Source organism: Lissotriton vulgaris, chromosome 1_1 (genome assembly GCF_964263255.1).
Source record: "Lissotriton vulgaris chromosome 1_1, aLisVul1.2, whole genome shotgun sequence".
NCBI classification, from domain to species: domain Eukaryota; kingdom Metazoa; phylum Chordata; class Amphibia; order Caudata; family Salamandridae; genus Lissotriton; species Lissotriton vulgaris.
In genome coordinates this window covers 2082604952-2082620820 of record NC_141685.1, presented here as the reverse complement: position 1 = coordinate 2082620820, position 15869 = coordinate 2082604952, and the positions used below count along the sequence as shown (strand labels likewise).

Here is a 15869-nt window from a genome sequence, read left to right as displayed (position 1 = left end):
GGATCAAGCAAACCTCTCTAAGGTGACAGATGGAAGGTATACTGTACTGAATGATCAGTTTGGTTGTAGATCACACCTCATGACAGCACAGGTACCGTTTACTCGCTTTCATATTCTTATTTTTTATTGTATGACCGCATTCTCAAAAAGTGAAGGTTGAGGATCGTTTACGCGTAAATGTGCCTGTGACAATCCATCGGAGCAAACTACCGAGCACTTAGCACTTTTTTGTAAGTTTGACTTAATTCCTAGGAAAACTTTATTCAAACCCCTCTTTCTACAAGAAAGAAGTATCCGCCATCAGGTGGCAGTTAAGCATTTGCATGAACTAGGGGTCGCCATGCTTCTTTGTACAGTGATATATAATTGAGGCCTATTAGATGACTCAGGAATGTAATTAATGAATATGGTTTAGGGCCTCATTACGTACCCCAGGGCTTTTTCCATTTTTATTATGTCAAATTAAGTATTTTATTAGACACATTTTGACAATTTTAGATTAAATCTAGTTTTAACTTTACCTGTGATTTTATGAACTTGGTGCTATTTTGTGAGATGCATATTTTATTGAATTTTCATTGCATTCATTGGAAGCATTTATTGTTCACCTAACATGTGCTAAATAAACTTTCTTCGGATCTGATCAGACCTGCCTACACATCTCCCTTCGTGAAGCAGTGCAGAATACTGCCCTGAGATTAGTAGCTGCAACAGAGCCTTAAATCGCCTTACTGTGAGTGAGAACTCAGTACTCACTGGGCTTTAGTAAACATCCGGGTTGCTTCCAAGATGCTCTTCCTCACTCATAAATGCAGCAATAGATCACATGCCATCCTCTCTCTTTGTTGCCCTCATCCAGCCTAAACCCGCAGCGGGATGCCTGACTTTCACCTTGGGGATGCCCAGTACGGGTTATCTCACAGGGAAAAGCCAGGACGGGTTGCCAAGGCAAGCGCCGAGATGCCCTAGTGTAAGTCGAGCGCTATATAAGAACACACATACATACATACATACAGGAGCATGCTTCGCTTGAAGAAGAGGCTGGCGCGTTGCTTGCCTGGAATCAACCTGTAAAACCATCACTCACTTTAAGGAAATTAAAATAAATGGCCATCTATTCCACATTCCTGGGGTACTGCATCCTTAAATGGCATTTAGGTTGTAGAGCTGCGCTATGTACCTCCAATAATTAAGTTAATAAATGACAGAGCCAGTTAGACAAAAACTTGGTCTGCAATGGCATCCACTCCCCTGCTTATTTCCTCAACTCCTTGCTTGCTTTTGTTCTCCCGCCTTTGTCCTCTGATTTATGGACATTGTATCTTTTCATTAACACTGCACTTGAACACAAAGTAACCCACCTTGTGTTTTCTAGGCAAAGTATTAGACTGTTACGTGATGAATGTATGTTCATTGTTTTTCTTCTGTGCTAGTGTTGTCAAATGCAACACTAACACACACTCCCTTGAAAGGGGGACATTTGAGTGCCTGGCCAAGAGAGGCGAAGTTTTTCCTCGTTTCGTTCACCGCAGGTGTTTGCATTCTGAGTGCATCTGCTTCATCGGAAAGTATGTAAACACGATGCAATCTGTTGGAGTGACACCGAGCACGCGGGCAGGCGTTAGGAGCAGCGCGCTTTGATGGGGGCGCTGCGACATTCTTAAAATATTCCTTTCCAGTTTTCGTCATAACAAGACAAAAATTGGGTTCAGAACAAACCCTCGTTTGAGACCTGTAAACAGAGCTAATGCGAACGCCTTGTTAGTTTAACAGCACCGAGCACACACTGCGTCACCAATCCTGCAGGTGAAAGAAAGGGTAAACACGGAGAAGGCGCCCTACCTGACTTTCCCACACCGGCTTGACCGAAGATGGCCAGCTTCACTTCCGCGCTCTTTGCCATCGTGTGAGGGGCGTGGCCGAGATCTCAGTTGTAAAAATGGACTCCCGAGAAACTGCTCCCAAATAAAAGCTCCTGCTTCACCATTTCATTCTGAATCTGTTGGGCCTGCAATCACAAAAACACGTTGTTATTCACAGGGAATGCTTTTCAAAGGTGCACATCTATCAAGTGGTGTGGCCACCCGGACAAGAGCATGAAAGTCATTGCATATACGTGAGAAAAACATATTGTTTGCAGAATACATATCTCACAATATTTGAACGCAGAAAAGGATGACTTATGGGAGACGAAGGAAGCAATCCCTCGGGCAAGAAGCAAATGCATGTTGAAACTGAGTCGAGGGAGAAAGGAAGCACATTATTAGGGGAACTGGTGGGATGGGAGCGGGAAGTGAGCAATGTCTGGGGAACATGTGTAGTGGAGGAAGTAAGCAATGACTTGGGAAATGGCCGGTGTGGAGTTGTTCTATACCAGTGATACTCAAAGTATCCCGGGGCTGCATGCGGCCCTCCTGATCTTTAGATGTGGCCCTCTGGTCAACAGGAGCACTGGACTGCTGTATACTCCACTCAGCAATAGCATTAAGAGAAGTTAAATAAACAGGCAAGCATCTATTCACTACTAATTAAAGTTAAAGAATGTAAGTCACTAGGCTGTCCTGAACCTCATAACTATAGGAACACCTTATTTTTGAAGACATCTTGCAGCAAAAGTGTAAAAATGTGATACAGTATCTTCAAAATGTAAAAAGTGTATTTCATTAACATGCAGAACAGTTTTACCTTAGTACATCGGATTTATATCAGTACATTGAGACATATTTTTTTAGGAGATGGTTATTAAAAATTAATGTAGAAAAATGCATTCTTCCTTGCACCCGAATAACAATGCCAATAGTGAACTATAAGTCACATCAGTTGTTATGTGCACTCTTTGGGTGAACTGAGTTCCTATTATACATGAACAATATTATAGTTTATGAAATGAAATACAGGAGAAGGTTTTGTGTAGCACACATCCTGAAGTCATGTATTTCAAGGTCAAAACAACTGTCTTGTATCATACAATTTGGTTAAGTGAAGAAACAGCGATTAATCTAAGGTGGTCTGGTTTTACATTGTGCAATTCATCAACTACATGTATATGCTTCGCTTTTCCTACATCTGCCTTACTGCCAATCGCACCCCCCTCCAAACGCCCACATGCTGGCATCAATGCTGCCCTCAGTCATATCACAGACCACGCTTTATGGCCCCTGGGAATAGTTTTTGAGTACCCATGCTCCATATGAAGTACTGTTCCTTCCTATAAAATAAGTGGAACTGACATTAGAAAAAACACTTAGGCTAAAAGGTGTAGCTTGAACAGACTAGGACAGGCAGGGGCTATACTGGAGGGGGAAGAGAGAAGAAGATGGCAAATGCTGTGGTGCAGGAGACACCATGGAGCAGGAAGGCAGGTAGGAGGAGAGACTACTGAAGAGGTATGATGGAGTGGGCAAGTGGGTAGGGGGCAAACTGGTGATGAGGCACAAAGGTGCAGGAGACATGCAGGGAGAGACCGACACAATGGGTGAAAAAGCAGGGTGACAGGGACCCGGAAGAGTCTTTGATAAGTAAAGACACTCAATGACAATACTGAGGGTAAGGCAGCAGGGAAAGTGGAAGGAACCAACCAAAGCACTCCAATAGAAAAATGGTTGGGAAACCCATAATGGGAAATGGTTCTGATAAATCAGCAGTAGAAAGATACATCTCAAAGAATCACAACACTGACACTAAAATGCCCCTGAGCAGGACAAACAGAAGAAGTGAGAGGAAAGCCACCAAAACAAGAGCAGACGACCAAGATAGACAGGAAAGTCATCCAATCACGAGCAAGAAGGGACCCAAAGCCAACTGTAAGTACACGTTATGTGTTGGAAACAAAAGCTCCGCCTACAGCAGCTAAAGCTGTCTGTAGCTGAGGCTTACAAATTATTTCTATATTACCATGATTAAAACCAGATTTGGAAATAATTTAACTGAAGAAAGTGGTGCAGGCCTTTCAGCATCTAAGATTTACACTATCAATCTTATTTTTATTCACAAATACTTACAATGTAGCACATCTGTGAAAAGCATCTTTTAGATAGACCTAAACAAATTCTAGTGAATTCTTTTTTGACACAAGAATCTCAAAAAGCCCCAGACCACTCCAAATTTAGACTAGTGCAAATAGTATTAAGTATTTTGCAAGAGGATTGGTGTAAATATGATATTATCATAGCCCTCTGAGAATTTGATTCAGAGACAAACTATATGAATTGTATTCAATTTGCTTCCTTTATCTTAAAATAACGGAAAGGCATGTGATAAACGACACTGCACGGATGTGTTGTGTAACAAAAACAAGACTTATTGGGACAAAAGTGCAGGTCACATTTAATATTTAAGACCCTAGACATAAGTTTACGAAGTTTATGGTTGATACATTTAGTATTGTTTGTAATTGATTTGCAGAAGTCTTCTAGTTAGTCAACTAGAATGTTATGTTATGTGTATTTGTAAAGTCCACTATCACCTGTGAGTATACACTGGTGCTGAACAGGTTGTGTGACTAGCCATGTGTATGATAGGATGGTTAATTGAAAAGCCAGACCTTCAGCTTCCTGCAGAATTCAAGAAGAGAGGAGGAGGCGGTCATGTGGAGTGGGAGGCGGCATTGTAAGAGAATACCTGTCCTCCCAACCTGGTTCTGTATATGCGTGGCATGGGTGTGGGTAGGAGTCATGCAGAGTGGAGGTTTTTTTATTTGTATTTGTTTTTATTGAGTGCAACATTCATCCCATGGGACATCACAGCACTTGGAAAGTGTTATCCTGATATGGAAATGACGATTATCCGGACAATTTAAGGACTGGGGACTCTGTCAAAATGACAGTAAGTAACATTGGCTATGTTTTGGGGAACAACCATGTTTTCAGTTTCTGCCTAAAGGACAAATATTCGTCCGGCAGGCGAAGGTCTAAGGGTAGCTCGTCCCAGTGGACAGGTGCCAGATTAGAAAAGGATCGCCCTACTGCTTTAAACTTCTTGATCTGTTTGGTCTTGGCCATTGCCTGATGGGGAGATCTCAGATTGTGTGTGGGCATACAAAATTCGATTTTATCTCTTAAGATTTAGGGGCCATTCTTATGTAGTGCTCTCTGAGCAGAACACAGGAGCTTGAACTTAGCCCTTTGGCGTACGGGCAGCCAATGGAGTTCCCTCAGACTTTCAGATACCGAGCTGTATTTGCTTTTATTGCAGACACATTTAGCAGGTATCTGAGTGGTTGGTGCAAGGAGATGAAACCATTCAAATAGGTGGGACCTATCTGAACGGTAGTATTATGTGACTGGTAAGACCTTGAATGTGTGTGTAAGAATTTGAAGTGAGCACATTTGAATATCAGGAGTCAGCGTTGTTCCCTGAAGTGTGGTCTGATGTGAGTTCTGAGTGGGAGGTTGAGGCTAAGACTGGCTGCTTAGTTCTGAATGGTTTGCAGTCTTTGCGAAAGATGATTATTTGAAGGTTCCTGGTGTGGGTTTTGGGTGTGAGTGAAGGTTAGAGTTTGGTCACCCAACAGTCGGAGTCCCATTGTGAGATGTTCTTGATGAACATCACTACTTCTGTCTTGTCAGTGTGAAGCTTGAGACAGTTGACTTTCATCCAGTAAGCGACTTCGGTCATGCAGGCAGTGAACTTGTATCTTGTGTTGGGATTCTTGTCGAAGAGGGAGAGTATGAGTTGCATATTATTAGATTAGAAATTGGGTTTCTGGATGACAGAGGTATGTACCCTGTCCAAGAAGGAACCACAATCCAAGTCAGGTTAAGTGAAATACATACCATAAAGTATCCTGTGTTCACCCTGTAGTAGCTTGGCACAGAGCAGGAAGTCTTAACTTAAGAGTCAACGTGTAAAGTATTTGTGTAACACCTCAAACAGAAAGACATTAAAAATCCCCCACACCAATTTAGAAATATAGATTAAGATTTTATACATAAAGCAAGGTCAAAACTACAAAAAGTCCAATAAGTACAAGATAAAAATGTTTAAAGGTTGAAAGTCAAAATGGCGCTTAGAAGCAATAAGCGTCTATGGGTTTATCTTGTCGCGCTGGACTGGGCAAAGTCAAGAGTTAAGGCCAACCAGGATGGAGCGTGGGCCAGATATAGGGGCCACTCAAGGCCCAATGAACAAAAGTACCTTGATTCTAGTCACAACAGCAAGATGCACAGTGCAGCCGGGCAATGCTTTGGTGCCCATCCCTCAGTTGAGTTGATACATTGATTTTTTTCCATGCCATGATGGTGATGTGTCAGTTCCGAAAATGAAAATCAGGTTCCACGATGTGATGGTTCCGAAGCCGATGCGCTGAATCGAGGGGATATGTCGATTGTCTCTCACTGCAGAGGCGATGCAGTGTTTCCGATGCGTAATTTCCAATGGCGATGCATTGGTTCCAAATGTGATGAGCCGGTTCTGTTATTATTATTATTATGATTCTTATTATTATTATTAGAGACATATTGCACACAGGTACACAAAAGTTTTCCCGGCGCAAGGCAGAAGCAGGTAGGGTGTTCAAGTGCATTCGGTTAAAATAAACAGGTCTTCAGGCTCTTGCAAAAGGAATTGCAGTTTCTTAGAGCTACAGGAAGATAATTTCACAGCTTTGGAGCTAGATACGCAAAAGAGTGGCTTTTAATGTGAGTTATACGGAACTTCGGTACAGGAAACAAAGCTCTTTCCGAAGATCTCCAATAATGAGTAGGCTGGTAGGGGACCACCAGTTCCTGGGCATAGCGTAGCCCTAAGCCCTGTTTGGCTATAAACATATAGCACAATCCTTTAAACTCAAGTTTGTTCCTGCAATACGTCAATTCTACTTTATGCAGCAGAGGATGCATTGGTTCCACTTGAGCAGGCACTTGGATCCACTTGCAATGGACCAGGCACAGGAGCACAGGGTAAGACTTTGATCTCCCTGAGCCCTAAAATAGGAAGCAAGCCAGCATGCCCTTTTAGAGCACTCTGGCTTCAAGTCAAAGAGTCCAATTTTTCCACAGGTGAGCAGTGGGTAACAGGCAACAAGGCAGGACAGCAGAAATTCAGTTCTTCCAGAGCAACAGTCCAGCAGAGTGGCAGTCCTTGTAGCAGCACAACAGTCCTTCCTCCTGGCAGAGTTTCTTCACAGGTGCAGCAGTGTCTGATTTGGTGGGATCGGAAACCCAGTACCTAACCAAGTTGTACCTTTGAAGTGGCAGTAAATACACAGAGGGGATTTGAAGTGCGCAGCGCTTTTTCTTCCCAGCTCTGGCTCCAGACTCACTACAGGGGGTATGCAGCCCCTTTGTGTGGGGACAGGACAAAGCCTATTCTGGAGCGACTGTTCCTCCCTCCCATTCTGCTCAGGATGGAAAATCAGGATGTGAATGGCCACTCAGTCACACCTAAGTTCCCTTTATGTGTGCCTGTCTAGAGGGAATGCACAAAGTCTAGCTGTCACCCACCCCAGACATGTACTAGAGACAGACTGCAGGAACACAGGGCTGAGAGGAGAACAATGCTACCTTTCAAGTGGCATTTTTAAAAGGCTAGTGATAAAGTCATCATTACTAGTAAAGACGATTTATTCTTACCATTCCAATGGTGTGAAACATGACAGAGTTACTCCTTCTCAATCAGGAATTACAGCTTATAAATATAATACGTAATTCCTAATAATAATCTATGAGAGGGGTAGGCCTCACAGTAGTTAAAAAAGAATTTGGTGTTTTCAATACCGGGACATGCAAAACTTAAACGCACATGTCCTTCCTCTTGATTACATAGCATCCTGCCCTATGGGCTATCTAGGGCCTATCTTAGGAGTGACTTATATGTAATAAAAGGGGAGTTTAGGGCTTAACAAAGGGCTTTAAATGCCAAGTCGACATGGCAGTGTGAATTGCACACACAGGCTTTGCAGTGGCAGGCCTGGGGCATGTTTAAAGTGCTACTTGTGTGGGTTGCACAATCAGTGTAGACCCATTTAATTTACAGGCCATGAGCGCAAGTAGTGCACTCTGCTAGGGACCTACAGACATATTAAATATGCCAATTGTGGATAAGTCAATCAAACAAGTTTTAGGAGATAATCACATGTATTCTAGCACTGCTTGGCAGTGATAAAGGGCTCAAAGTCCCAAGGCCAACAAAAAGAACACAACAAAAGTAACAGCAAACAGTCAAAAGGTTTGGGGGCAGACCACCCTAAGGCTGTAAGGTCTAAAACGTCATCTGTGTAGGAGAGTATATTGTTATTGTGTGCATGAAGAGGGTGTAATTGAGGTATGAGGCTCGAGGCACTCCGCACATGAGTTTAAGGGCTTCTGAGGAGTAAGGTGCCAGGCACACAACTTGTGTTCTATTCATTAAGAAGGAGCAGATCCAGCTGAGAGCGGGTCTTTGGATGCCAATGCCGTGCAGGTGCCTGTTGAGGATAGGGCATGAGACTGTGTCACATTCAGCAAAGATGTCTGGGAACAGGTCCACAGAGAGGTCCAGGAATATTTTGTACTAACTAAAGTCCAATGATTGAATCCAATCATTTACAAGTGTTTTGTGGTTTATCATTTTTAGTTCACAGAAAATACATAATTCTATTGTAATAAATTATATCACATGAAATTCAATTGTATCATGCCATGTTTTAAACTAAATTGCACCATGGTACATCAAAAGCACCTGACAAAACATACTGATGTCATACCATGACTTTAATTGTCTTATTAAAAATGGTCACACAGGGCATTCATTTAGTGTTCAATTAAAGTGTATTTCAAAAGACATGAATAGCAAACCAGTTGTCACTTCTGTGTTTTCCCACGGCACTAGGTATAATATAAGCTATTGGTCAGTCAGAAGGTTAAGGGTCACTGACACCCAATAACGTTAACAAGCCCAGGTGTACCATATAAACTAAAGAAGGTAATAAAAATGAAATCTAGTTCTTCAATGTAAAGAATGGAGGGTTTAACAAAGTTTAGTGGCATGATCACATTTCTTGAGATTATTAACCACATGAAAGAAACTGTTCTACCCCACCAGCAGCCACTGAAGCTGGTAACCTGTAGGAATTCCTAAAGGAAATTAGTAAGATAAACATGGTGTTAAACAATGTTCCCAACACCTCATGATGTAACTCGATGGGAACAAAAGGAACATTCTTTAAAAAACAAAGTCTACATAAGAATTACAAATTTTAACCAACGTCATAGGAAATAAGCCTTTACGTTGTACCCCGTGGATACAGGTGTCAAGCACTATAGTGCTCCTTGGGTATTGAAGTCTATGGTTTGAGTCCACCTTAAAATATTGCACAATTTTCAGAAAAAACAAGGATACCCCAAATCTTAAATTATTAAACCAGGAGCGTATTCACATTTTATGTCATACGATGGATGTAATTTTTCACCTTGCTAATGTAGCTACAGTGACCAAACTACCCCTCTGATATGATCTAACCACTTCGGAATCACATTGCACATAAAGTTACCAAAACCCTACAGCCATAAATCATCAGCGATCACAAGCAGGCACAACTGAAATCAGTTCACCCCAGACGAAGATGCAGCAGAATGAAAAAAACTATTGGTACAACACGGCATGCCGATTCCAACTCTAACATTCTACTTCATAATTTCACTCCTCAGTCCTCAATGTCCACGATGAAAGGTTGCCAATTTGGAAACAAATATATGTATGGGCAATAAGAGAAATCATCCTTAGTTTTCAGGGAAGCTAAAAAGCCTTAAACTAGAACTTTTGAGTGTGAAAAGGAAATGTGGAAGAGACTACTCCACTCAACACAAGGAGTCGCACCGGTCGTTAATACTTCCAAAAAGAGGAAAAAGTCAGGCTGAGAACATTAACTTCCCTCAAAATATTTAGAATTTCACCAACCTTTCTAAAAATCTCTTTCACATTGTTTCTGAATTAAACACCCTACAGCCATAAAGTTCCATAAAGTTCAAAATACCACCATCACAAAGCCTTTATGACAATGTTGCAGGATGTTTTTTCTCAGAGAAAATCGCTACTATCTAAGACTCCATCATTAATGATCCAATTAATATGCTGGCTTCACCATTTAAATCTGTTTTTTTGCAGATGCAGTCTTCCCACAAACTACACCAGAGGGACATTTGTTGACTGTAACTAACAGCTGCTCTTCAGAGTTCCCAAATGATCCTGTTTCATCATGGTTTCCGACACTGCTCTTTTTGTTGCAGGTGACATCCCCTTGACTTTCTTTATCGGCTACTTAAAGAATGCAATGTTTCAAGAGCTATGAAAGCCGCTGTAGGGAGATCAATGCTCAAAAAGCACAGACTGGGAGACAAAGATATGAACAATCTTAGACTCATCTCTTTGCTCCCTTATTTATGTGGGCTGACTTCTGGAAAAATTAGCCCTGTTTCAACTTCAGGAATTTTCAGAATCAAAAGACCTAATAGACAGGCAACAAATGTGTCTTTGTTTAGGTCGTAGCACTGATCTGGTAGTCCTTTTGGCCCTCAATAGTCTTCACCAGCTCATTGATGGTGCTCGAAACTCGCATGCTAGTCATCTTAGACAAGTCAGTCTCATTTGCCACCATTTAACACAACATCCTACTTCAGACTCTGGAAGCAGCAGGTATCACCACTACAGTCCTGAAGTGGATCAAATATTTCATTACAGATGTAAATGTATGTAAATGTAAATGTATTGGCATTTATATAGCGCACTACTTACCCGTAGGGTCCCAAGGCGCTTCGACCGCTGCGAAACCCTTCCTGGCTTCCCTGAGAGATGGTCCCTTAATGGGTATCTCCAGGGTGAGACCAGGCATCCCCGGCGGTCTGGTGGGGCCATTAGTGAAGATGAGGCAAGCTAATGCCCAGAGTTGCCGAGTGTGATCGCTGATCAGAGTGGGCACCGAGGCGAGAGAATTATCGAGTCCGCTGACCCTGGTCCAGAAACCTGCCGCACCGGGAATCGAACCCTGGTCCCGGGCCGTCCTCTGCTCTCGGGTCTGCCGCCTCTAACCAGTGAGCCACACTACTTCACAGATAGATCACAAGCGCTCACACTTACCCCATAGTGTTCAACGGCATAGAACATAGACAAGGGACAATCCACTCACCGCCTGTATATGTTTAACATATACAGACAACACCTTCACCCAACAGCTTCATCGAGAAGATGTACACCGTTACATGTATGCTGATGATACTTAGGCTTATCTTTCATCTATCTATTGCGCAAGAGTCTCCCAATCAAAAGAGGCAATCTTTTATAGAGGCACACACCATCATCAGGGAATGTATGGTCAGCAAGTTCCTCTTGATGAACCCAAACAGAAGTGAGATGCTTCAGCAGTGGTGCAGAATCCCAATCCATGAATGTGCAGACACCTGTTACACCTGCCTTTTTTTTTAATTCTCCCTTTTACAAATATCTTGCGGCATACAACAGTAGTGATTGTTATCATTCAATAACATCCTGACCATGCTAATTCCATCTATCTTGAACCTTCAGACAAAATCCTACATTGAGTGCAACCTTCTCAGAATGCTGCTTCATTAGAGATGACAAAAATTGCCAGAATATTTTGCCTGTACTGCAATCTCTACACTGGCTACCAATTCGATTTTGGTTAGACTTTAAGGCCCTTACAATTCTAGTATAGAAGAGTAGAGAGGCGCACTCAATGAAGTCAGTGATACAAAAGAGTCCATGAAATGCGTAGATCTTCTGTTCTTATTTTAAATATATTCTTTATTTTCACATACAACGGCACAGCCAACGCGTTTCATTCCCATTCGTGCCTAGGGAATTTCATCAGGGCATATACTAAATAGTCAGGTCCGTGCGATAATCCTGGATGAGGTTCCTCCTAGGAAGTTGGTGTAGAAGAATGATCACAGTAGACCACAATGTATTCCTGAAAAAAGCTTCACACTCAAATTCAAGTGGAATGGTGGTTCGAGTCCCCCGGGTTAGCTGGAAAGTATCACTTTGGAGAGTCAAGAAGTGTATTGATTCCGGACCCCTTAGGGGAACTCCAAGGCGGAGGGTGGGTCCGTGCAATCCACGAGGAGGAGCGGCGGAGAACGGAGACCATATCATAGGTACCGTCGCGTACTAACGCGAATACAACTACCATTCAAGCCGGTCATCTTCCCGAGCACACTGACCCCCCCTCCGCCTTGGAGTTCCCCTAAGGGGTCCGGAATCAATACACTTCTTGACTCTCCAAAGTGATACTTTCCAGCTAACCCGGGGGACTCGAACCACCATTCCACTTGAACTTGAGTGTGAAGCTTTTTTCAGGAATACATTGTGGTCTACTGTGATCATTCTTCTACACCAACTTCCTAGGAGGAACCTCATCCAGGATTATCGCACGGACCTGACTATTTAGTATATGCCCTGATGAAATTCCCTAGGCACGAATGGGAATGAAACGCGTTGGCTGTGCCGTTGTATGTGAAAATAAAGAATATATTTAAAATAAGAACATAAGATCTACGCATTTCATGGACTCTTTTGTATCACTGACTTCATTGAGTGCGCCTCTCTACTCTTGTATACTATTGCTCAGATATACATCCACGGCAGCGGATGGTGAGAGTAGCCGCACCACTAAATAGCTCTGAAACAGACAAAGTTGATGTGCGAAACCCTGGTCAGCTGCTGCGTGCTTTTGTTTATTGTATAGCCCTTACAATTCTACATATAGCCCTATACCTTAGATCACCGTCCTATCTGGACAATACCTTTTATTCCTATAAACTGCCATGGTCCTTCAGCTTGGCAATGTCTTTAGAGTTTTTGACTTGGATGAATCTATGGGACCCCCAACATGAACTTTACAGCACATAAAAGTCATGATCAGGTAGACTTCCTCGACATTTCAATATGTCAGAGGAATTAGCTATTGACGGTGGATTTGTATGTACAGCCTACAACTAGAAAGGCATTACTCCACTCTAACAGCTTTCGTCCTCGGACACAAAAGCAGAGTATTCCCTTTGGAAAGTTCCTAAGGTTACGAAGGAACTGCAGCAATGTATCCAATTATGATCATAGAGCTAATGATATGAGAGAAAAGTTCCTTGTGATGGGATGTCCACAACGCCTAGTAAGAGAAGCATTGAAGAGAGCATGGTTTTATGACAGGGATCATCTTTACAATACTGAAAGACTCAATAATGATAAATTGGTATGAGTCACAAGACACTCAGTCCTCAATGAAAAGATTAGACAGATTATTTGTGAAATCTGGCATATTTTGAATGAAGGGACTGAAAAAATGAAAAAAATTCCCCAGAACTTTTTTTGCACACAGGAGAAATAAAAACATGAAAGATATGGTGGTACATTTTCGAATGTTTAACGAACATAAGGAACTTCAATAGTCAATTGTGGGTGCAAACCCAGTTAGAGGAAATTTTAAATGTAATACCTATAAACTGTGTGATATGGCAATGGAAACAGACAGTCTTATGTTAAACAAACACGCAGTTTATTTCAAAACCTTAACCAATTGTCAAACAAAAAATTTTGTATATCCACTCATGTCTGTGTGGGCTAGGCTATGTTGGAGAGACAGCCCGTACTATGGCAACTAGTCTCACATCTATCTGTACTAACAAGATTATAGCTCCTCCTATTAAACATTATTTGTGTGAACAACACAAACCAGAGGAAATTTGCTGGGTGATCCTAGAAAAAATCATAGCTAAAGGAGGGTGTAACCTCAGAGAGGTACGTAAGAGAAGAGAAGTTTATTGGATTTTCATTTTAAATACACATAAGGGTTCCATGAAATTCCATGGGAGAATAAAATGAGATACACTGCATGTTAATATGAGATGTCAACAGGAGTTGATCCTTTAGCTTGATCCTATCAACATATGAACCAACATAGTAGGATGGCCTTGAGCTACATTTTTTACATATGAGGTATCTATCTATGTATATGATAGCTACAATTACATCTCGTCCAAGCCAACATTATAGTTTGGTCTCAAAATATCCATGCTACCTTAGTTTGATGGCCCATAGTCACACTGAATGTAAAAGGAGACTCCTCCTGCATTTGATAGCTAAAAATTACTTGTTGGTTCGGCCATTTTTCAAGTTTGCTTACACTGGACATAATACATGGATTAGATATGTATCTACTATTGAATACATGTTTACCTTTCAATGTTGGAGCAGGTGAAGTTGATTTCTGAATATCTGTGGATCATAAAAGGCATTACGAATTTGATATAAAAATAACATCAAATTCTTAAGTTTGATGTTTTAAAAAAATGTATTGTTCTCATGCACCTCAGACCACAGTAACCAAGCCAACAGTCTGTACTGCAGACAACTTTAGCGAGTTAACAGGTGTGTGATCTCTCCCTCCTACTGGTACACTTGCATGCTGGGAGGATAAGGTCCCGAAGGGGTACGGTCACTCTCACAATATGGTCTGATATTTACCTGCGACTGCTTATGATGGCGAGAGGTCAGGGTGGCTTTGCCCATCACAGTCCAGAGAGTTCCAGAGAGATTTAATCATAGGGCACATTTTTTCCCATTTTTAGAAATACACAGATCATAATTAATGTCAGTTATCTCTGAGTTTAACCACCTTAACAGGAGTGTCCAAAGTGCATTCTTCCTCTTTGTCTGGGATCCTCTTTGGTCTAATTTAGATATTGGGATAAGGGAGGCTAACCAGTCTGAATGTAATGGAGGTAAGCATTCCACCCATCTTCGACAAATTTCTCTTATGGCTAGTTGTATGGCATAGAAGAGGAAGGCTCTAGCCTGAGCTGTAACTTTATTTGAGATTCCAAAAATTATCGTAGAAAGGCTTACCTCAACTTGGTGATCATGGTTGCCTGAGAATGTTTCGCCAACCTTACCTCAAAATGCAAAAATAGCAGGGCAATTCTGGAACATGTGGATGTCTGATGCACTCTCCTGGCCGCATTTCTAGCATTTCGCAGGGTGTCCCTTCACCATCCTTGTTAGCCTTTGGGGGGTAAGGTAAGTCCTGTGAATTGATTATAGGTGATTCCTTCTTAGCCAGACAGGCTTTACTGTACGAAACAGAGTGCAAAAAGATGTCTGCCAAAGTTGATCCCAAGACTCTCCCGGCAGATTCGCGCCCTACAAATATTCTGCAAGTTTTAAATCCCCATCTATCGCCTCTTAAATTTTCCATCACCAAGTGGAAACCTCTTTTCTCCCCCTAGGTTTCTTCGCCAGTTGTTCCTCCAATGCGTTTACAGTGCCCACCGGGAATTTCAAGCTTTGGACCCAGCCTTGGAGTTGAATGTACTTAAATTTCGAAAGAGCCCCTTTCAAACCGTCATAGAGCATTTGCCAGGGTGAAAGGATGCCTTCCTGTGCTAGTTCGCCCCAAACACCGAGACATGCCTCCCTAAGTAACAACGTTAATTCATCCCTTGGAAATCCGGTGTTCCAGGAGAATCCAGAGTTGGGCCCGTCAACCGTCTGATGCTTGCCAAAGTTCTGGAAATCGTCTGAAGTACCTTTAGTCTAATCTTTTTTTTAAACTTGGGATCTCCATACTTAAACATGAAGCCCTCCTGGAGCAGGTTGGCGTTCACCAACATATCTGAGAATATAGCCTCCACCTCTTCTAGGTCTGGTGATTTCAACAACATCCTGGAGTGAGACAGTTGGAAAGCCAAAGCAAAGTACTTCAGGTCTGGAAGAGACAGACCTCCCTTCTCCCTCCTACGCCTCAATGTCTTCCATGCACTTCTGACTCCCTCATAAGCCCATACAAAGGAGTTGATAGCCCGCTGGAGCTTATCTATAGAAAACTTGCAAAATGGAATGGAATGGTGTTAAAGAAGAAGGTGATTTTTAGGAGCACAATA

General features: G+C 42.1%; 1 protein-coding gene across 1 annotated transcript in view; it reads right to left on the bottom strand.

The window, feature by feature from the left end:
* The window catches only part of RERG (RAS like estrogen regulated growth inhibitor), a 612141-nt gene that overhangs the window by 581950 nt on the left and 14322 nt on the right, over window positions 1-15869 (bottom strand). Inside the window, exon 2 of the mRNA XM_086938969.1 lies at window positions 1843-2008. Within this exon, the coding sequence (XP_086795095.1) occupies window positions 1843-1903 (61 nt within the window). The 5' untranslated portion in view covers window positions 1904-2008. The remainder of the gene's footprint in view (window positions 1-1842; window positions 2009-15869) is intronic.